This window comes from Ylistrum balloti, unplaced genomic scaffold (genome assembly GCF_031769215.1).
Source record: "Ylistrum balloti isolate Yb309-2 unplaced genomic scaffold, AGI_CSIRO_Ybal_v1 Utg370386, whole genome shotgun sequence".
NCBI lineage: Eukaryota > Metazoa > Mollusca > Bivalvia > Pectinida > Pectinidae > Ylistrum > Ylistrum balloti.
The window spans coordinates 1,140,705-1,163,477 of NW_026782268.1; the positions used below are offsets into that span (position 1 = coordinate 1,140,705).

The following is a 22,773-nucleotide window of genomic DNA, read 5'->3' on the forward strand; positions in this document are numbered from 1 at the left end:
CAGTAACTATACACACAGGTGAGTATCCAGTAACTATACCCATAGGTGAGTATCCAGTAACTATACCCATAGGTGAGTATCCAGTAACTATACCCATAGGTGAGTATCCAGTAACTATACCCATAGGTGAGTATCCAGTAACTATACCCATAGGTGAGTATCCAGTAACTATACCCATAGGTGAGTATCCAGTAACTATACCCATAGGTGAGTATTCAGTAACCATACCCATAGGTGAGTATCCAGTAACTATACCCATAGGTGAGTATCCAGTAACTATACCCATAGGTGAGTATCCAGTAACTATACCCTTAGGTGAGTATCCAGTAACTATACCCATAGGTGAGTATCCAGTAACTATATACCCATAGGTGAGTATCCAGTAACTATACCCATAGGTGAGTATTCAGTAACCATACCCATAGGTGAGTATCCAGTAACTATACCCATAGGTGAGTATCCAGTAATTATACCCATAGCTGAGTATCCAGTAACTATACCCATAGGTGAGTATCCAGTAACTATACACACAGGTGAGTATCCAGTAACTATACCCATAGGTGAGTATCCAGTAACTATACCCATAGGTGAGTATCCAGTAACTATACCCATAGGTGAGTATCCAGTAACTATACCCATAAGTGAGTATCCAGTAACTATACCCATAGGTGAGTATGATAAAACTAAGTGATTTTTGATAATAATTTAAGTCCTCTGTTTTGTGCCTGTCTTTTGACAGTTAGTCTTTATCGCTTCGACTCACATCATAAATTAAAGATCCTAAATATTTTATGTATTTGATGTTGCAGGTCCGTCATCAACTAGGAGACGAAGACGAGGAGACTTCTCGGCTAAAGCTGCAAAACAGAAGTGGGATGCCTTTGAAAAAAATGTAAGCAAATATGTGTGTCTTGAATAGATTTAATTTTTTTATAAGGAAATAAAAGATGTATCGAATCTTTAATTTTTCATGCAATAATTGTTAATTTTCTGCTGGATTTCTATCATTCAGCAGGATGTTTCCATTTCTGTTGTCTTTGTCTAAAAATAGTCCTCAATAGTGTGAAAAATTAAAAAGCATTTGTGAGAACTGAAGATCATATTCTGAAAATTTTGCACCAAAGTTCCTTCATGTTTTGTTATCATCCCCTCATGTCTAGGATAAAAGGATGTTCCTTTGCTCAAGCAGTTTATTCTGAAGGATTCTTATCGAACGTGACGACCTTATAAGGGATGATGATATCTCCAAACAAGTTCAAATCTTAAGGTCATAGGATAAAGGTCACAGCCACTATTTTCAGAAATTTCTTCTAGCAGCATCATTTGTTAAAAAATCTGATCAAATTTCATTGAATTGACCATTTTCTGCCATCTTAATGGCACAGTTCTAATTGTTAAATTACAAGATGTGTATAACTTGCGATGCCTTGATTATTTGTTTTAGAAAATTAAATCACCAGTTTTATTTATATTTTACAGATAGGATCTGTGATAAACAAAAAACAAACCATAGCGTACATGGAAAGAGACATGGATGTTTGGTTAAAGGTAGGTAACTCTGTATATGTTTGTTCACTGGGTTTATTGATGTCAACAGTTGGGGTCATTTTAAGAGGGGTCTCCTTGTAGAAGCTGATCACTACCTCATACAAAATGCAAGTCACTTGTCATTCACAGCACTAAAGGTAATGCTTTCAGCCTAAGGACACAGACGAGGCAGTTTCTCATTTTATGATTCATACTCTTTACACACGTACAGTTACAGCAATATCTACAGAAGATCTTAGTTGATCCAGTCTTATGTGAAGGTTACCATTATAACATTGGCTTGAGTAACTTACGTTAGAACTTTACCGATTGAGAATAGAAGATTAAGAATTAATTTCACCCATTAGTTAATGATTTGTTACCGAAAATTGCACCCCAATGATTTTATATTCAAAGTAGTGTCTAATTAAAATGATATATTTTACATCTGAAGTAAAAAGAATGTTACTCTAAAATTTTCCATCTTTTCATTTTAGTACAGAGAAAAAATCTGTAAAAAGATGGAAAAATATACAAAGAGACGAGATGCTGCTATAGCCAACAGTCGGGTAAGTGTTTGATGAAACAAGCTTCCTCTCAGTTAAAAAATTGAATGATGTTTCTTTATCAGAAAGGAATTGGCAAGACTTCACCTTTGAATTTCATTCAGGTCAAATACTCCAACAATATATTTACAGAAAAAACGATATTGTAAATCACCATGAAAGAAAACTTGCTTGTGACCTTTGTATGACCTTTGTATGACCTTGTGTATGACGTTTGATTTGGTAGGATCCATCAGATGTAAAAGCTCTGAGTGATACTGTAGAAACACTGAACCTACAAGTACAGCAGGCACAGGAGAACATCACTGAGTGTCAGACTAATATCATGCAGATGGAGGAGGCTAAGGTAAGTTCTGCGGGTGGGATATGTCTGTCATCTGGGAAGAATGGGGCCACATGTCTGACGTCTGGGAAGGATGGGGTCACATGTCTGACGTCTGGGAAGGATGGGATCACATGTCTGACGTCTGGGAAGGATTGGGTCACATGTCTGTCATCTGGGAAGGATGGAGTCACATGTCTGTCATCTGGGAAGGATTGGGTCACATGTCTGTCATCTGGGAAGGATTGGGTCACATGTCTGACGTCTGGGAAGGATTGGGTCACATGTCTGTCATCTGGGAAGGGTGGGGTCACATGTCTGTAACTGGGAAGGATGGGGTCACATGTCTGTCATCTGGGAAGGATGGGGTCACATGTCTGTCATCTGGGAAGGATGGGGTCACATGTCTGTCATCTGGGAAGGATGGGGTCACGGGATGGGGTCACATGTCTGTCATCTGGGAAGGATGAGTCACATGTGTGATGTCTGGGAAGGATGAGTCACATGTCTGATGTCTGGGAAGGATGAGTCACATGTCTGACATCTGGTAATGATGGGGTCACATGTCTGTCATCTGGTAAGGATGGGGTCACATGTCTGTCATCTGGTAATGATGGGGTCACATGGCTGTCATCTGGAAAGGATGAGTCACTTATCTGACATCTTTTATCAGGACAGGATGAGGGTCACATGTCTTTCATCTGGGAAGGATGGGGTCACATGTCTGTCATCTGGGTGGGGTGGGGTCACATGTCTGTCATCTGGGTGGGATGGGGTCATATGTCTGTCATCAGGGAAGGATGGAGTAACATGTCTGTCATCTGTTGTCAGAGAAGGATAGGGCCACATGTCTGTTGTTGGTCATCTGGGAAGTATGGGGTCACATGACTGTCATCGGGGAATGATTTCAGCTGTTTAGATTTAGTAGGCTGTTGTTATCCATGTAAGAAGCAGCAGATTTGATACATAGAAGATCTGGATCTTTTGTCTTAGAAAAAACGACAAATTACCGTAAAAACCCATGTAATGTCCGCACTTTTTTTCACCGAAAATCAATCCAAAAAAGGGGGTGCGGACATTACAGAGATATAGAGGAAATGACACTTTTTTCCTTCCGACAATTCTTATCATATCTCCTTGAATTGTGTTCTTAAAAGCCAAGCATACCTGATATTATCGTTCTATGGTTTTTTCTATGATGTTTGCTCAACCAAACATGATTATTTATGATTATTTATTATAGTTTCCATGGTTAATTCCTTCCAATTTCTCGTTACAGGTTCGTATTGTGTCGTCCTTCGTAATAGGAAGCCATTTTGTTTGACTTTGTCACATGAATAAAGTTAGAGTTATTCCCCTTCCCCCATTGAAAAAGCATACTCATGAGCATATACAAAATAACACAACATTTTCATTCTACATTTTATTTACAAAATAATAAATGACATGTACAAGAATATTACATAAAATAAATAATCAGACGTTTTATTGATTATGGATCGTTTATCAGAAAGTCTTAATACATAGCAGGCCGGTTTAATAGCGTGTTCTCGAAACCCCAGAAGTCGTCGTCGTCACTGTGGAAGAACTCCTCGGCGTTGAAGTGTGTCTTCCTCAAATTGGTCGTTGTAATAAATGGCGTTCTCGTCGTCTGATGGTGTGTCAGTAGGGTCAGTGGCGCCGTGGGTCATGGGCGGGTCATGTTACTGTATAGTTATCGTTAATTGGCTAATCACACGTGTCACTCACTCACACTCGAGGTGAGGAGACGACCCAAGCTGTTTATAACACTGCTGGGCTAACCCTTATCAAAACACCAATTATCGAAATGAGGACTTGTCATACTGTTAAGCTTACTGTACCATTATGGAGAATAACTGTTGTTATAAACAATTAAGTGAATTCTTGAATGGTACCTGTAAGTTATACACAATGCGACATGCTCTCGGCCATTACGACATTAGCGTACGTGAAATGAAACCGGCAGCTTCAATTTGCATTTTTTACCCGCGGACATTACATGGAAGGTGGGTTTTTTCCCCAGATTTTTTGTCAAAAAAGGGGTGCGGACATTACACAGATGCGGACATTACGTGGGTTTTTACGGTAAACTGTAGTTGGATGATTATTGGTGTTGTATGAGGGATGTGTGGCTAGAAACTCCACAAATTAAACTGTAGATGGATGATTATTGGTGTTGTATGAGGGATGTGTGGCTAGAAACTCCACAAATTAAACTGTAGATGGATGATTATTGGTGTTGTATGAGGGATGTGTGGCTAGAAACTCCACAAATTAAACTGTAGATGGATGATTATTGGTGTTGTATGAGGGATGTGTGGCTAGAAACTCCACAAATTAAACTGTAGTTGGATGATTATTGGTGTTGTATGAGGGATGTATGGCTAGAAACTCCACAAATTAAACTGTAGATGGATGATTTTTTATGTTAACTGACAGATGTATATGTGACAGTCTTTATTCTGTATTATTATAGGAGGAAGGAGAGAGCTTAGATATTACAGCCATAATGACCACAGCTAACCTGGAGGAAGGTCGTTATCTCCTTGACCACTTTATGCAGATGTCCATCAGCAGAGTAAGCCATGATAACGGGACACTCAATCATTGATAAAATTAGAAGTGATGCATTACTTAAAAGTAATGTACTAAATGAAATCAAACGTCACCAAACATTATAGTTTTGTTACAATAAATACAGAATTATGTAGATGAAAATCCATCTTTGTAAAGCTGTGTTGTCTTTGTGACAACATTGCAATTTAACATCCAATAAGGGGTGTAATGGATGGAACATCAAATGTCCTTTCAACTGCCTGCAGTATTATCGGGATGAAAATGAGTCCTGACAATTTGACAGCTGGTTTTACACTTTCGTTCATCAATAGAATATTCAACTGTCATCAACACCTCATCATTTGCACTTTTCCTTGATAAAGGAAACAGACATTTACCAAAGCTCGCAAATTCAGTATTCTGTAACCATTTGTGGTTAAGAAACATTTTTTCAAAGTAATGTTACTAACTCCAAGGCTACATTATATGTTGAAGTTTTACTATTCCTGTAGGGATTGTTGCTAGCCCAGAAGGAACATGAAGTGCGAGAGCTTCAGGCTCAACTCCACCAGACAGAACTCAACAACACTCTACAACAGGACCTACTCAAACACATGATTAACGATCGAGTGGACATTGAAGTGGACAACCTAATGACCAATGGTATCGATGGTACGTTAAATCAGGAAGGGACGAACAGCAGTTTATATATCAGAAACAATTACTTACATCGATTTTAGAGAATTTATAAACCAATTTTATCATAAATAGGGTTAACTCAATAATCAGATTTTTAGGTTGGAAGTTTAAGGAAAAATGCTCTAAAATGATATTAATCTTACATTTTCTGGTAAAAAATCCTTGCTCTAAATCATTTTCTATTTAAAAAAAACCCAGGTATTGGCCTGAATATCTCATTGTACTAGAAAGCAACTTCAACATTTAAGCACCCATTGAGCAAGAGACTACTATGTAAAACATTGTTATATAGATACAGTGTCTTGTACATAAATTAGTATCTTAAATTTCCTTTGAAGTAAAGGAACAAAACTTTTTCCTCACAAAAATATTTAGCTTACAACAATTTTATCTGTATCCATGATAAAATATAAAAAAAAAATTATGATTTGAAATTTACAGATATGGATACCTCGACAAGTTCAGCTTCCTCATCACCAGCAGAAAGGTAAGAAGTATTCCCAGCCTCATCCTGGGTCTTTAGAGCTGTCCTGTAGACTAGAAAATACAAACTACTCTCACATCACTTCAGGTCTTCAAGTGGAATATCAACATGATTCAAGGGAGAAAGAAATATTGATGTTTGGAGAGAAAAAAAAAATGTTATTTTTAGACATGATAAATTTCTGTATCTAATTCTTATTTTTAATATTTTTATCAAAGTTTGCACTAGGTAACAGGTAGAATGTTGTAACAGAATTCTGATTTTGTTGAAACGGACAAGAAATGAGAGAGGATTCTGAAGTGGTGTGTTTGTGTTTTAATGACATTTGGGGATTCATTTAATAGTGCTGCTACTGTTATAACTAACAAATTATACAGGAAGGAGTTCTGTTAAAGTACATCATTGATTTGTAAAGTTTCATTTGTGTCATAGAAGATTCTGACCAAAACATCTCTTCATTTATTGCTGAATAAGATTGAAAAATCCCGATTTATGTAAACTTACAAGTCGGGACCTTGACAAAAAATAAAAAAATGACAGAGCTCATTCCAGGTGTGGTTATTTGCCTTCCAAATCCATGAACCAAAATATTAATGATTGTGGAATGTACACGGCTGAACCTGTTAGTGTACTGTTTAAAAAGCCTGATTTTTTTGGGATGCTATTTGTATCGTCCGTGTAAATAACTGGAGAAGTAGTGATTACTGTGGTCATCTGCATACTAATTACATGTTTGTTTAATTGATAATGATTTTAACGAGACTTTTTTTTAAATTAGTCAAAGTGATATTCAGAATTCATTTGTCTTATATGTATGGTAGGATATTTAATACAATATCACAACACTGACGAAAAAATTTGTGTAAAAATGGGCTAGTGCCACAATAGATATCTTGTCTCTTTTGACCAAAACATCATCTGATTCTTTTATTCTTCCCCTGAAAAATTTCAGTAGTACTTATAAGAAATGAAAAATGCCTAGAACTTGTCTAGGTTCATGTTTTGATGGCAATTCTTTACTTACTTTCATATTGTCCCACACAGATGTGTTGAAGGTTCACATTGGAGTCACACAGCTTAGATCACACAATACACAGACTTGTGTAAATATTTCACATTGACACAGAGATATGTGTAGGCGCTATTACATTTTACTGCTTAATTTTTACTTTGGAACTGAAAACTGATCCTTATTTTTGGGGTGTTACATAGACTGCAGTTGGATAAAACAGAACTAGATATAGCAAATGTACAGCTCTTGTATTTTCTGAAAATTCCTGTAAACAATTTTTTTCTTGGGCACTTCGTCTTTGGTGTAGAAACATAAATTCATTTTAATTCATAATTTCCATATTTCATCAAAATCTTACTTCAATTGTTTTCGGAGGATGTTAGTTCATCAGTTTAGTCCATGGACGATTCTCAACTTTTGAACGGTCCGGATGTGTGATCTTACGGAATGTTTGCAAAAGTTTGTCAATACAATCTCCGCTTTTATTAACGAATGTCCCTTTGATTGCCTATGTTTGTTTCATGATAGTTTTTCAGTTTGATTTGCATAACTCCTCCCCTAATGCAGTTCTTGGACTCTTAAGACTTGTTTCGTTATAAATCTTTATATATATAGTCCTGTTTATATCACTATCTGTTTATTTTTTGCTTTTATTTCATATCAAGCTATTACAAAAATAAATATATACTGGCTGATATCTAGAATATGATGCTTTTGGTGTTTATCTTTCAAGAATACTCCGAAAAAGGTTTTTCATAAGGCAGATATGTTGTTGGAAGAAACTATATAGTACATTACAATAATTTTGAATAAAAGTTAGAAAAAACCCAGGAGATTTCTTATCTTTAGTTTTGAATGAGAGGTCATTTGTAGCAAAAAATCCACTTTGAGCAAAACCATGTGACGATTTTGAATTTAAAAAAAAAATAAATAAAAAATAAAAAAGAAAAATGGTTATATAGATTCTGCTTTACAAAGGGTCCAAGCACTGCTTTGCTATTGTACTGATTGGAAGGCAAACTAACAAAAGTCACTGTTCTAACTACTTAGCGCCTCGTTGATCTGGTGAGAGGATTTCAGAAATATCAGCTGTGTCAGACCAGAATAAGTTACACTTGTGTGTTGATTAGTTCAAAATGTTTGATTGTGGTGACAGTTTTGGAAAATTTAGTTATTTACAAGATAGGTGATATACATTATCATCACACAAGAATTTATTAGAAAGAATGAATTATATCTTTATGAAAAAGGAGATAATTCGATTACAAGATTGATTTAGTTAATATAAAAAGTGAAAAATGAAAAAAACAGTGTTTTAAATTGTGCTTGATTTCCTCTTCTCAGATTGTGATTTTTTTATTTAGTTAGTTATTTTTGTTTTGTTATCAAACTAACTTTTAAAAATCAGAAATTGAGAAAACAGTTTAATTAGAAAATAGACAATTTACTAATATGAAGTGAAGGGCCAATAGTAATGAAAAGGAATGCCATGGTATTATATTAACCAATGATAACCCGTTTTTTTCTTGTTTTCTACTTATCGCTGCGTGTCTACCAACATTGGCCACAACCAACTCGTAAATAATGGCTGGGTTTGTGTTTCCACTCCTCCTTTGTCTCTCCTTCGTACAGTTCCACATGTACTAGTGACTTTTGTTGCTTTGCTGCGGCAGTGCTCGTGTGTTTCATACTGTTGGAGCTCTTCTGGGTCTGAAAGTACATAATAGTGGGTACGTCTGTGTTATTATTTCAAACCGTATTTACCCACTATATATTGTACAATATTTATATGTTTTTGTTTTTGTTTTGTGTTTATTTTTGTAATATTGTTGACTTTACATTGATTTCCTTTCAGTGTTGTTTTAAATCATAAGTGGCTATGTTTGAAGAGCTGCTTGTAGTGTTAGTAATAATATACCAATCCTATATATTTTTTGTAGTTGCAACTTTGTATTTTGAAGTTTTATGTAGATGTCTGGATAACGGAGAATCTGTTGACTTTTGTTTTCTAGCTCTTTACTAGTACATGTGAACTGCTCTGTGTTGTGACTGTAAATGCGTTGTGCTTCGAAATAAAGCCAGATCGTGAGAAAGAGATGTACAATGCATTAGCAATTTACCAAACTTCAGTCCAATATGAAAACCATCATCAAATTCAGATTTACCAAACTTTTGTCTGCTGTCAATAGGTGTTATAACCATTGTCAAGGAGTTATTCCCCTTCATTAAATTTTGTGTGCTGGAGTTAAAATAATTATCTTTCATCAATATATATCACAGATCAAGGGGGCAGATAACTCCGTGTAGCATTGGGAAACATGTCTGACAGGAGACAACTCAAATCTTTCAACTTCTACAAATATTCTCATGATGAAAATGGTACCTCATTGTAGTCAGACAATGAAGTCTCATTGACATAAAATATACTGAAAGAGACACTTGGTCCAATATTTGTCACTTGAATGGTTTTTTGCATAATTCTTCAAGAATGATGGATCAGTGGTTCAAATCTCCATATATAAAACTGTTTATGCTAAAGTTGGAAACATATCAAGAAAATATCATGATAATGTTGAGGTTGTTGAAACATCACCAATCTGTAGACTTATATCTGCCACCATGCTTTGTTTGCATATTTGCCCCAATGACGTTGAAAACCTCCTTCATTTCAGGAGTCTCTAATCACAATAGCCATACAGAGTTTCATTAATAAGTCTTCTTCATTCTTCACATTATGAAAAAAAGAGGGACAATATTTGTGTCACTTGACAAAGACCAAATTTTACACACACAGAATTACTATTCCCGAACAAACAACTATATTTGATGTATAAAGATTTACTTTCTAGTATTTTTTAACTTTACTATAGGCGTATGAGTTGATAGTAATGGAAGTTTTTAGCAATTGTAAAGTATATTTGTATTTCATTTAACGTCTTGTAAGATACGATACTTTCTGTTTATTCACATTGTAAAACAGTGTTCACTGACTGTTATATTTCTTGTCTGACAAATCAAGTTCTTGTGGGGAAAAGGTAGGCACCATTACATTCTAATCTTTCAGTTTTCAACTTCCAATGTTGGTGACAGTCTGGTTTTATTTGTCAGCTTTAAATGGTGTTAGTAAATTTATATTAAAGAGTACTTATTATATAACAGGTGTCTCAAATTATACTCTGCACTATGTATAGTTATTTTTTGTTTCTGATAAAAGGCATAGAATTTCAGAAAAATCTTTATACATAGAGTTTACACAATCTGTTATATGAAACGGACTCTTTGCTGTTTTTTCGTTAATGTTGAAAATCAAAATTTTTCTCCTGAATTTTTTTTTCAGCTGAACACACACTGTAGTAGTTTTAACTGGATGAGAAACTGTTCTTGTCCAGTGCTCTTAGTACTGTAGTTTGTAGTTAGGAACATTTTTGACATTGATTTTGCAAACTTTTTTCATGCATTTTTCTTCTGACAAAGGGGGAAAAAAGTGAAAATGAAATTCTGCAACTGATGTTAGAAAGTTTGTTGCATTTTGAATTTATTTATAATTTATGATTTTGCATGATGAGCTTTTTGACTTCGCTTTATTTGATTTTTGTTTGTTTTTGTTTTCCTTTTTATGTTCTGTTTGGCACCTTTTTGTGGTTGTGCTGTGTTTTCATTGATGGATCTTTGGCTGTGACTCCAACCATTGCTTTTGATGGACAGCATGTTTGAAAGTCAGGTTCCACCCCAGCCTGCTCAACTACCCCCGGGGATGACACTTGGTGATTTGGGCAAACGAGACAAGGTATTTAGACGTTTTATTGTTACTATGACCAAAAACTTAAAACTTCACTTTCCAGAGGCAAGGATGAAATGTTCTCTTACATGTATACATTGTTGTCCCTGTCCTGTAACAATTAAAAGTTGACCTCCTTAACATGGTGTTTTAAAGGTCAAAGGTTAAGCATATTGCTGACTTTGACACTTTCTCATGGCCTACTGTAGTTGTAGTTTTCCTGGAGTAGTAACGATTAGATAAAATCATCGAAATTTTAAATGTATCTGGCATGACCTTGTATTTAAAAAAAAAAAAAACTCATATTTTAAACTGATCACTTCTTGTTTATCAAGAGATGAGATAACTTTTGAAAATGATGAAATGTATTTGAATGCCATATACAGATGTATACATTGTATAATCACTTCTGTTGAGGAAAACTTACTATAACACATTGTGAAAGTGTCAAGGTCACACAAATGATGACCTACCACAAGCTTGGTTAGTGTTTTGTATACCCCTTCTCTATAGGAACTTAAAGAAATTGGAGAGAGCATTTATGAAGATGTTTTTTCCACCTCCGCCCCTTTATTACGAGTATGAGCAGCAGGTATTTACCTTACCCTCTAAGTGTTAAATGTTTTTGTGTGTATGTCCTCTGTTAGTGTCTGTAATCACCTGTGTTTTTCAATGTTCTGTGTCCTGCTTTTCAAATTTTTTTTTATGCAAAAGATTTTGTTTAGAAACTGTTTAAGAATTTTATATCTAGTGTTTCATACATGAGAGATTCTTAAAATTATGAAACTAGAGAGAGACAAAAAAAATTTGAAATAATTAATATATAGAAAATTGATCCTTACAGCTTCAGTGACATGTGTTGATATCAGTATTAGTGTACTTATAAAAAGTGATATACATATAGAATTATATTGACTAACTGTTGACTCAGTATCACTGATATTACAGGTTGACGTAGAATTTTAACTTTTGATCAAATGCAAGCATGAAAGTGCTTATAGATATGGTAATTATTTCATTAATTGATTCCAATTTTTTAAAGAGAAATTATTTGTTAGATTTGAAATTCACTGCATGGTTAAATGTAGTGCATGATAGACATGCTTTTTCACTGTTCATGCATTTTTCTGTTGTCAAAATGAAAGTTACAGTAATGTTGGACAGCTCACTGAGATAGAATTGCAAGAAGTCATTCAGAAACCAGATATCACAACTTTTATAAATAGTGATGAAAAGATGTGTTAAAAAACACATAAATGTAATTATATGATACAAATTATCTGGCTATGTCTTAATGGTGAAAAATTTGAAAAAAGTATAGATATTCCACTGGAGTTATCCCCCTTAATATATTGGCTGTATAGCAGAGATTGGGAGGTCTCAAAGTTTTGTGATCTTTCTCTTTCACTTTAGAATCTCTCCCAGAAGAAAAGAAAACAAAATTTCATGTTGAGAGTATTATTCTTGTTGTCTGTGATGTTGATATTTTTTGTTGTGTGTTTATTTATGTTGTCAGTCTCTATGTTGATAACAGATGTTCTTTGTATAAATCTGCTTCTTCACGGCTGTTATTCCCTGATCTACTGAATATACATATTTGAAACATTGACTTAGTTCTGTGACTGGAAATTTAATCAATTTTCTTCACAGCTCCAGCAATGGGTATTCTCATGTCCTCGTAGTTTTTCAACTGGCATTCTTGAAACTCTCCATGTTGGACCTAATAGGATTGTACAGGTCATGTTTTTTATCACGGAGAAGAAATGTTAACACTTGTGATATATAGACTGTACATTGATCAGACGTATCAAACATACAATCAATAAGATTCAATATTTCTAACTTTTTCAGCAACAGAAATGTAGGTTGTTTCTGATATAGAGAATATAGTATATTGACTCGGAGAAATTGTACCTTATTACTACACTCGGATTTGTCATCACACAGACCTGTATATTATCACTTCTATATATTGCTTTTCTGTATTTTAACGTGTGTTTAAGTAAGGGCCTTCTGTATATTGATACTTAGTATTTATGTAGCCCTCGTATTAAAAAAAAAAAGTGCCTGTGGTATAGCCCCTCTGTATTCTCAATTTAAAAAAGTGCCTTCTGTATATCGCCCCTGTATATTGTGGAGTTAAAAAATGATGCCATCTATATATTGCCTCTCTGTATTGTAACTTGTGGATTTAAAAGAGTGCCTTCAATGTATTGCCACCCTGTGTTAAAAGATGTGGTGAAATATTACCTTGTCTAACCCAGCCTCTGCCTACCCTTGTATGATATGTGTGTATAAAAGGAGCCCTGTAAACAATATTGTGTGCCATTAACACTGGTGGTGAAATGTATTCGAAATCTTTACTCTGTAGGAGTTTCGTAGGTCTTTACCGGTAAGTACAGCATACGTAAATAACACTACGCTATAGACTTTTTAATATGAGATGTAGATATGTGTCCCCAAACCTCCTTATATACTCTCTTAGTACTTTTTATAATAAAGATGAAATTTCCATACTGAGGTAGAATTATCATAAATAGGAAATTTTAATATCAAAACAAAGAAACACAAACAGGAATTTCTATTGTGATGTGAAATTTGAAAACCTTTGATTTTCATCCATTGAAAAACAAAAATCAATTTTGATGCGGAAGGTCTTGTGAGACATAGGTTACAAGTCAATGCCCTGAATTTGATTAAACACTGGAGGTAGCGACTTTCCAAAATTTCATTGAAATAATACCCATGTTTACACTGACATCTATTTTGAAATTCCTTTATGGAAATTGATCAGTCTCACTGAACTTCAGTTATAATAAACAGAAAACAGAGTTGAAATTGATCTTCCAAAATATTATTTTGAATCTTGATTAAGTATGTAGGAACAGGGAATTCTCACTGTCCTTTTAGCTGCTCTGAATGCCTGAATAACCAAGCATTGTCATCATTCCAATTTAACATTTTCTTGTCTATAACAATTCTGCAAAATATAGCAATTTCTATAGAAACCCAGTTCTGTTAATTTTCTCTTGACATGAAAAATTCCTATTTAATAGCAATGATTCATTTTTAAAACACCTTCCTAGAAATTAACAGGAGACACATATCTATATGTTACTTACAAATTATCACACCGTTTATATTCTTGTTTATTTATATATTTGCATTTTTGAAAATGTATACTTTATATAAACTGCCTACAAGTACATTATAGAAAGTATGCCATATATCAATCTTACATAGGAAGATGGTGTGATACAAGTCAGACATTTGAAAAAAAAAAAGAAGAAATTTATACTTTCTCATATCGGATTATCTCCCTTTGACTTGGAGATTTTGAACTGTAATTGAGTAAGAGAAAATTTTACTTGTCTACAAACAAAATTGAGACCATTTTATGAGTAAATATGTATACAACTCTTTAAATTTTGTGGTTAATAATAGCAAATACATTTTTTTTTTATAAAATATTCTGGTTTTTTTTTTTTATATGAATGAGTGAGTTATTTCCCTTTGAATGAGAAGTGTCAAATGGTCCATGTTGAGTATAGATTGAGGGCAAAAAAAAATTGGAAGATTTACTTTGAATTTTCAGCTGCATGCATGTCAACGCTTGAGGATTCGAACCAAGAGCGCACGCTCTGCTCAAGTAAAGTACCAAAAGTGTCCTGTTGATATGAGGATATGGCTAACACTTGTTTTCATGTGACAGGCGTGAACATATTGATTTCAGTGTTTCAGTAATTCAAAAGATTTGATGAATTAAACTGTTTTTCATAGTTTGAAATACTGATAATGCTATAAATATGATTTTGTGTTTCTGTGAAAACAAACGTAACTTTTGAATAATTTGATAATTTTCTTTCAATTTTTCGTGCTTTTGAAGTGATATTATCATAACATTTTTATTTTAATATAAAAGAAGTGTAGTTCCCGTTCAAAATGCCTGTTTTCTTCCTTTAGTGTTAGTTTAACTGAAGTCTAAAAAGTTGATTTTTTGAAGTATACACTAGTATACATTGGTATGCCTTGATCAATATGTCGTAATGATTGAAAACAATGTTTTAATTGTTGTCACCTATATCATATGTACCCGTCACCATGGCAATGACAGGTTGGGGATGCTGCTGCTGCTGAATATATATATATATATACTTATGTATATTTGTCCTTTTGATCTGTAACATTTATATTAAATAACCATAAACCTTATTTACGAATATTTATTTATTTATTAGATTTCAGTTGTAAACTGTCAGATTTTATAAATGTCAACAATGGACTTGATTTGAATTTATTTCCAACAATGATTTTTTTTCTGAACGAAATATTTTTATCTAAATGACTCGCTTTGTTCGTTTTAGTAGTAATTAAACTCTTGAGATTGTGTAGAAACCCTAATCTACCAGCTGGTATATATGTGTATATGATATGTGACAAATTTAAAAATTTGTATATAGTTTCATATTGGTTATGTAATTCAGTATTTACTGTCATTTAGAATTTTCTCAAAGAAAGTATGTTTTTATACTTGAACTTAAGTCCATCTCTGCTTAGTACCTCACAATTACTAGTATTTTCTAGTGCAACTTGTAAGCTTTTCAGTGTACTGTTATAACATATAATATCATTTTTACTGCTTATGGTACCCCCAAAAACTGTTTTAATAGTGTGTTTTCATTTTCTGTGATTTGATTAATTCTGAATCCAGCGATGTTGTGATGCGTTTTACTTTACAAATATTTGGAGATATGTTGTCTTTTCAAGTTTCTTGATTCTTGTTGTTAAAAAGCTGGCAATATTTTGGAAGTTTCAGGAAATGTTATCAGCAGTTTTGTAAATTTTTACGTCGGATAAGAACAGTTTGCATAATAATATCTTAGTTTTGTTTATTAGGTTGTTGGTCAAAATCTATTTTGTATTAATAACACAAAGATTTTCAGTTATTAAAGTTATATTTCACTGTTGCTGAATCTTTAGTGAAGGGACTTGAACAAGTCTATGTGTGCTTTATAATCTTATTTTGACAATTTTTTTTTCTTTCGTTTTTTTTGTTTTTTTTCTTGAAATGATAACCTTTTATAATTGATAAACTGATTTTTAACACAAAATAAATCAATTCCTTTTCGTTCAGACAGTAAGAAGAAACTTTTATGATATTTTTGTCTAGAAAGTGAGCTTAGTAAATACGTAGAGGTTGGATTGTAAGCATAGTTTTACTATATATACTATTGTTTGAGTGGAAATGTGAAATGTTATTTGATATTATAGGCCCGCAGACGGACGGCCACGCCGGACGAACTGCTGTATGCAGACGCCCAGACATTGGACGTAAAACTGCCCCTCCACACCCTGCCGGAGACCCCAGAAGAGGAGCGACTGGCCATGAATGACCATGCTGGCAAACTGCCGCCTGAAGTCTTCAATGGGGCAGAAAGTCAAAGTCTGATGCCTCCGCCCAGACAACTGCCAATCAAAGTCAGCTCCTCCAGTGTACCACGGTAAACATCAATTTGGTTTTATTCTCTGTTCTTTTGTTTATTTCCCACACTTTACCAAGTGTATCCCCAGTTTTTATATATATGGGTAAATCTAGCTCTCTTTCCCTAGGGATGCAATATGTTCTATTCATTTAAACAATTCATGGTGTTAAATGATCAGAAAATGTTGGAGGAATGCTTTCCCTGGGGATACAATGTGTTCTATTCATTTAAACAATTCATGGTGTTACATGATCAGAAAATGTTGGAGGAATGCTTTCCCTAGGGATACAATGTGTTCTATTCATTTAAACAATTCATGGTGTTACATGATCAGAAAATGTTGGAGGAAAATAATCTATCGCATCTTTGTGATAGAGACAGAGAACTCTGGTTATAACAGCTCACAATATTAAGATCAGAAAAGTCATAATGATCACAACATGCTGAAGAAAAGAAATTAATCCCCACTGCGATATTAAGACAGAGAAATCTCACTCCTCAGGATAATATAATTGATTTTTCGAACATGAGCACTAGGCTTAAAATTTTAACTTGTGGTTACGATTATATCAATCCTGCATGACATGGAGGTGACAGATTTATAATTCTCTCCAAGGGAGATGATTTAAGTACGTCATTATGTCTGAAATCGGACTACTTGTTTCAGTAGGTCTGCTTTTCACCTTCCTTCTTAACATTGCAAAAAGTAATGTAAAATCTAGTGTTCTGTGGAGCTACAGGAGATAACCTACCTATTTGTTACCGTGGAGGTGATTGTAAAGTTATGACTGTTGTTTCTACTTTGAGCTGTTACAACCCCCCACACTGGCGATTATATATATCAGTGATTGTAATATAGTCTAATTTGAGAATATTTGCTCCACCCCTGTAGGAGGTCAGACCCTGGGCCGTCACCGGTGTTTCGACGGAAAGAGTACACACGACCTAGCCCTGACCCCTCCCCAATCTTACGGAGGAAAAACAACCCTGTGGTGCTGTCCCGCTCCAGCTCTCTGTGAGTAACACGTACCTGTATTTCATATTTACACTATACATACGCAGCCCTGAACTACCTGTATTGCTGTGTCTGTGTTCATTCCTGTGTTGTCTGTGATTAATTTGGTGATGATTCATATATAGTCACTTAGTTATTTTCTTCCACTACGTAAAAAGTACACTTACACCTGTAACGCTGGGCTTGTCTTTTTTTATAAGTAAAGTTTATATACTACCTGATCTATTGTCCTACAATATTCCTAGGAGTCCATCACTCACATCACTTTATACTCAAAGCCAAGACTGGGCTTATTACTCTACAATGTAGTTGCATTGGTTGATAATATTGCTTTAATATATAAAAGGGTGGGCTTATTATCAGATCAGGGCATATTGCCAAATAAGCATAGTATCTTTGTTGCATTAGTCTTTTGTCAAATACCAAATATTTACAGCATAATCATCCCAACTTACAATAAATAGGGTATTATGATGGACCATGGTGTGAAGGATATGTTGGCAAATTTACTGAACTGCAATAGATATGAGGTGACTTATAGAACAATGACAAGGTATTTGTTGACATTCTGGTAAAACTGCAATAACTTATGGCTGGGCTTATCAAGATACACAAAACTAACACCAAGGTTGATATATTGCTACTTATGTGTTGGTTAGATAACTGTTTTCTGTTTTTTAGCAATAACAGTAAAAAGTAAACAATTATCAATGTTATAAAGAAAACGAGATCCAAGGTCCGGTCTGGTAGATTCAGTAATACCAGCAGTAGTCCTAGGATGGATTCCTAGTGGAATACAGGAGTCCGCTTCAAAGATGTGTAAACATCAAACATAGAGGACTTCAGTATTTGCGATTATCAATGTTGTTTTTTGTAGCTTCAGAGAAGTCTTTTCCTTGAAAAAAGGGCTGTTGTATATCTATCTAATGACGAGTCAACTGTAGATATCCTGATAAACAGAATCAGTATTATTTTTCCCTGAGCAATGCGTGGTTGAAGTGTGGGAGTAAATGGTTAGATAATTTCATCCCATCCCTTTGCCTGGCAGTCAACAGACAAAAATGGCCCTCCCTTGGGGCTGAATTATCCTTCCTCTTGTGTTACAGATGTATAAAGATGGTCCTGCAGGTGTTTGGAACTAGCAGTTACTTTTGATTGATGTGTTGAGAGAGATTTTGTCTAATTAGTTCAAACCCACATATGTTGTCCTTGGCGGACCCTAAAGAAATTTTATTAAGGTGATCATACTGTGACCCTGATTGTACAGAATCAGAATGTTGTTAAACAGGGGTTTGTTTATAAAAGGATGGAACTGATCAGAAAAGTTGTTTGGTTCTTTGTTAATGATTTCCTTTGCTGGAATTTGAAATGACTCATTATTATGATCTTTAAAACAAATTTCACTGGGGATACCTGTGATTGAACATCTGTAAGAAGCGGGTTTATTTGTAGTACGCGCTATATAAGGTAGTTACTGAAAAGAAAAGCTGGCTAGGAGTCTACACATACAATAAAACCAGATGTAACTCTGAAAATTCATCTCACATCAGACTTCAAATATTTGATGTGTTTTATGATCAAATTCAAACTCAAATCACTAATTAATCCTTCAGCCTTCATTTACACAATGATAATTATTAAATGCATGTTTGTAGTCTTATATGTTTTATAGCAGTGTTAGAAGGAGTCCATTTTGTTAGGATCAACCCCCCCCCCTTCCACTTATTTTGGTATATCTATTGACAATCAGATATTTGTTTGATTGAAAAAAAAAAATTGTGTAATCTGTGGTTATTCTTAAACATGGTTTAATAAATATAATTTTTTGGCATATTGATAATTCTTTAAAGAAAAAAGTGAGGGTTAGTAAATTAAACTTTTGAAAAAAAATTAGAAGTTGTGTAAAAAGGTGATCTGTATATTTTATTTGAACTGAAGGAAGACTTTTTACATTGGAAGATCAAATAGAACGCTATGGACACTTCAAAAACGACAGAAATCAAATCTTTTATTTGAACAGTTCTTTCATAATTTACACAAGATTTAGAATTACATTTGAAATGAATTTGCCAAGAGTATGACGTGTCCTGTAAGCTTAATGAGTTGCTCATTTCTTTACAAGTTTTCAGCCAGTTACTGAGGTCCTGACCCCCTGTCTCAGACCTACTCTTGTTTTTCTGTATTTATCAAGGTCATTGCTTACATTTCACCATAAGTGTATATCTTACCTGAATAAATCCAAGTGGAATGTTTGAACATTTTCAAATAAAAAGCATGTTTACTTTAATTGTTAGATGACAGTTTGATATGTGGGTTTGTCATTTTAACTTAGTCCTTCAAGATCATATATCTTTCCCTGATCGACCTCTGATTCAGAATATAAATAAAAGTACTGCTCAATCAATAACATTGAAAATTTAATAAGCTTATAAAACCTGAAATCTGCTATTGTTGTCGTCTTGGCTAGAACCTGCGTTAGTAATATTGGCTAGGTTTTGCCATGCGCAGATGTGTGGATTTTCCCTGCTTCCACCTCAAGTTTAATTACCACGGTAATTTTATTAAATCTAATTCAGTTTTTGCTATAGTCATACAGTTGTGCTATGATCATATAAGGACAGCTCTTCTCTATTGCTACAGTGAAGATATGATGACTTAATATTGATGTAGTTAGAATTCTAAAGCTCTCACGTCTTGTTTACTTATCATCATATTTACTCAGATTTATTGATCACTCCAGATTTGATTCATCTTTGTTACACATTGAACTGACAAATACTAATTGGCAGGGCGGTACGGTTTTCTAGGATGGTGCAGAGAAGGTGGAAATGTGTTTTCAATACTGATGTGATAACAGAAATTTCAGATTAAATTTGAGGTTTTTTAATGTAAAACCAATTTTCATGAGGTAATATCGGTACTTACCATAACTTTAGCATGCAAATATGGTACCATATTTGCATACTAAAGTTATGGTAATTATTACTGAAATGAAAATGACTTGTGTCCACTTTTGGTACAGTGTTTAGGTTACATGGATGACAACCTTTGGGGGATATTTCCTACTTTGTCTCAATTTTAAATTGTTTTACTAAAGGAATGAAACCTCTGGTCAAATGTCGATGTCTTTGTTTACAATATGTTAATTTTGTGGTTTTGAAATTGATAACTAATATAAAAGGAAGAACAGAGATATTTGATATATAGTGATTTTATTATAATTAGATATTGAGTTACCATAGTGACTTTGTAATTGAATTATCAAAATCTGTCAAATACCTCCTTCCCACATTTCTTTAACAACATAATTTTTACTATATTTAAAACATGGAGAAAGAAAAGGAAAAATGTAACTATGAAAGCATTGTAAAGATATTGTGCAGTCATACAGATATCATTTGCAACTATCAATAAATTAAAACTTCAGATCCAAGGAAACTTAACTCTTTTTAAAGTTAATTTTTAGCTCTAATATGGCAAATATCAGTGGAAATATCCAAACATGTCAAATTGAAATAAATTAAGTTTTATTGTACAAGTCCTAAAATCTAATGACACAGAACTAATACGAAATTGGAGGAGAAGTGATATTTAAGACTGTATTGGTCAGAAGTCTTGGGTGTCATATTTCATTTACCCCTCGATGGACCTGGATCTGTATTTCTTCAATGTGATTCTTTTGTGACAATCACACATTAGTGTATACGCTTGACAAAGGGAGGTTTCAAGTCAAAACCACAGATAACTATTTGATTTTGTGCCTGTATTATGGATAAGTGAACAGCCACGGGTAACAATCCTGATTTTGCTAGTTGTGTGTTGGATCTAGGTGTAATGATAGAACTGGCCCCACTTGTATAAAACATCTTAACTTGAGATTTCCTCTAGCCCAGATTTTCCTCAGCTAATATCTCCTTGAAAATATCTTGTTTGAAAATTCCTCAAGGAATTTCAGGACATCCTTGCCGATGCCTTCCTCCTGTTCCTTAAGAAAATTTTATACAAGCCGTTTTTGAGGAGATATCAGCTGAGGAAAATCTCGACTTGAGGAAATCTCAAGTTGAGATGTTTTATACAAGTGGGGCCAGGTGTTGTAGGTGATGTCTGAAACAGTGCGAAAGTCATAAAACCCACAAGGAAATCAATGTCACTATTGTATAGAGTGAAACCGACATTTTATGGGCGATAGTCGTAAAAGAAATTTATAAATAATGTAAACAAATGTCATTGGGTTGAAATTGAAATTATAACTTGATTCATAGCTCTGGTTTAGTGTTTAAAAAATCAACTTTTTATGCAGTTGAAAGAGATATTATGTTATTTGGAGTTAAAAAATTATTTGAAATATGAAACTGTTTACCTGGTAAAAGCAATAGAGCAACTAATTAAGGTTTGATTGAAAAGCAAGTAGAAGGGTTACTATGTTTAAAAATCTTGTCATCTGAAAATGAACAGAAGGAAACTTCACTTTTTAAATACTTTTTATTGGTGAATTTCAGCATTTTGCAATAATAAAACAGTTTTTGTGGACTTGTTAGAACAAGTGTCAAGGACAGACAGTTTACAGATGAACAGTTTCCATGGATACAGAAGATATGGGCATGTACATACTATAAATTAAAATGACCATAATCGAGTGAGATAGTTGTCATGGTCACACGTAAACAGATGTAATAAATTTATAAATACAATTGTCATTGACAAAGTAGAGCATTTATCACAATAACAAAACAGTTGTCATGGTCACAATTAAACAGTTGTCTTTTAATGCATTAAATGTACAGAATGGCTGGTGTATATGAAAATTTACGTGTATGTGACATCCAGTTTTATGATAGAAAAATAAATATTTGTTACATTCACAAGTACATGAATAATTTTATCATGATATAAGTAACATGCCAAGCACAAAATGGATCTGATTTTCTCGTTGTTAACAGTAAGCTGTGAAAATGTCCAAATCCCGAGTCTAAAGAGTTGACCAATCATAGGGAACGACATTGTGTGAAAAGTTCAGAGTGTGTTGACCAAAACAAAGTGAATGTAAAGCACACAGATATCAAGAAGGCACATCTCCAGTACTTGATCATAAACGTTTTGAGTGGCAGTAAGTGCCATGAACAATTCAAAGAATCAGAACATTTTAATGTAGGTATGTTACTTCCTCTCTTTTGTTGTGGTCAAACATGTTCAGTAAACAAATGATAGCACAGCGTGAGGTCATCAAGTTCAGAGCACTTATATCAGCATCAATATTTGGTGACTTGAAATTGAAGGGAACTAGTATAATAAAACACTTGAGTTTTGACA

The 22,773-nt window shown here is 34.0% G+C and overlaps 1 protein-coding gene across 1 annotated transcript in view; it reads left to right on the forward strand.

Annotated features, from left to right (window-relative positions):
• Positions 1-22,773, forward strand: part of LOC132554142 (kinesin-like protein KIF21A) — a 115,964-nt gene that overhangs the window by 61,355 nt on the left and 31,836 nt on the right. The window contains exons 22-32 of the mRNA XM_060218444.1: positions 810-892; positions 1,480-1,548; positions 2,025-2,096; positions 2,320-2,439; positions 4,913-5,014; positions 5,505-5,664; positions 6,133-6,178; positions 10,893-10,974; positions 13,337-13,357; positions 16,237-16,466; positions 17,341-17,463. Coding sequence (XP_060074427.1) covers positions 810-892; positions 1,480-1,548; positions 2,025-2,096; positions 2,320-2,439; positions 4,913-5,014; positions 5,505-5,664; positions 6,133-6,178; positions 10,893-10,974; positions 13,337-13,357; positions 16,237-16,466; positions 17,341-17,463 — 1,108 coding nt within the window. The remainder of the gene's footprint in view (positions 1-809; positions 893-1,479; positions 1,549-2,024; positions 2,097-2,319; positions 2,440-4,912; positions 5,015-5,504; positions 5,665-6,132; positions 6,179-10,892; positions 10,975-13,336; positions 13,358-16,236; positions 16,467-17,340; positions 17,464-22,773) is intronic.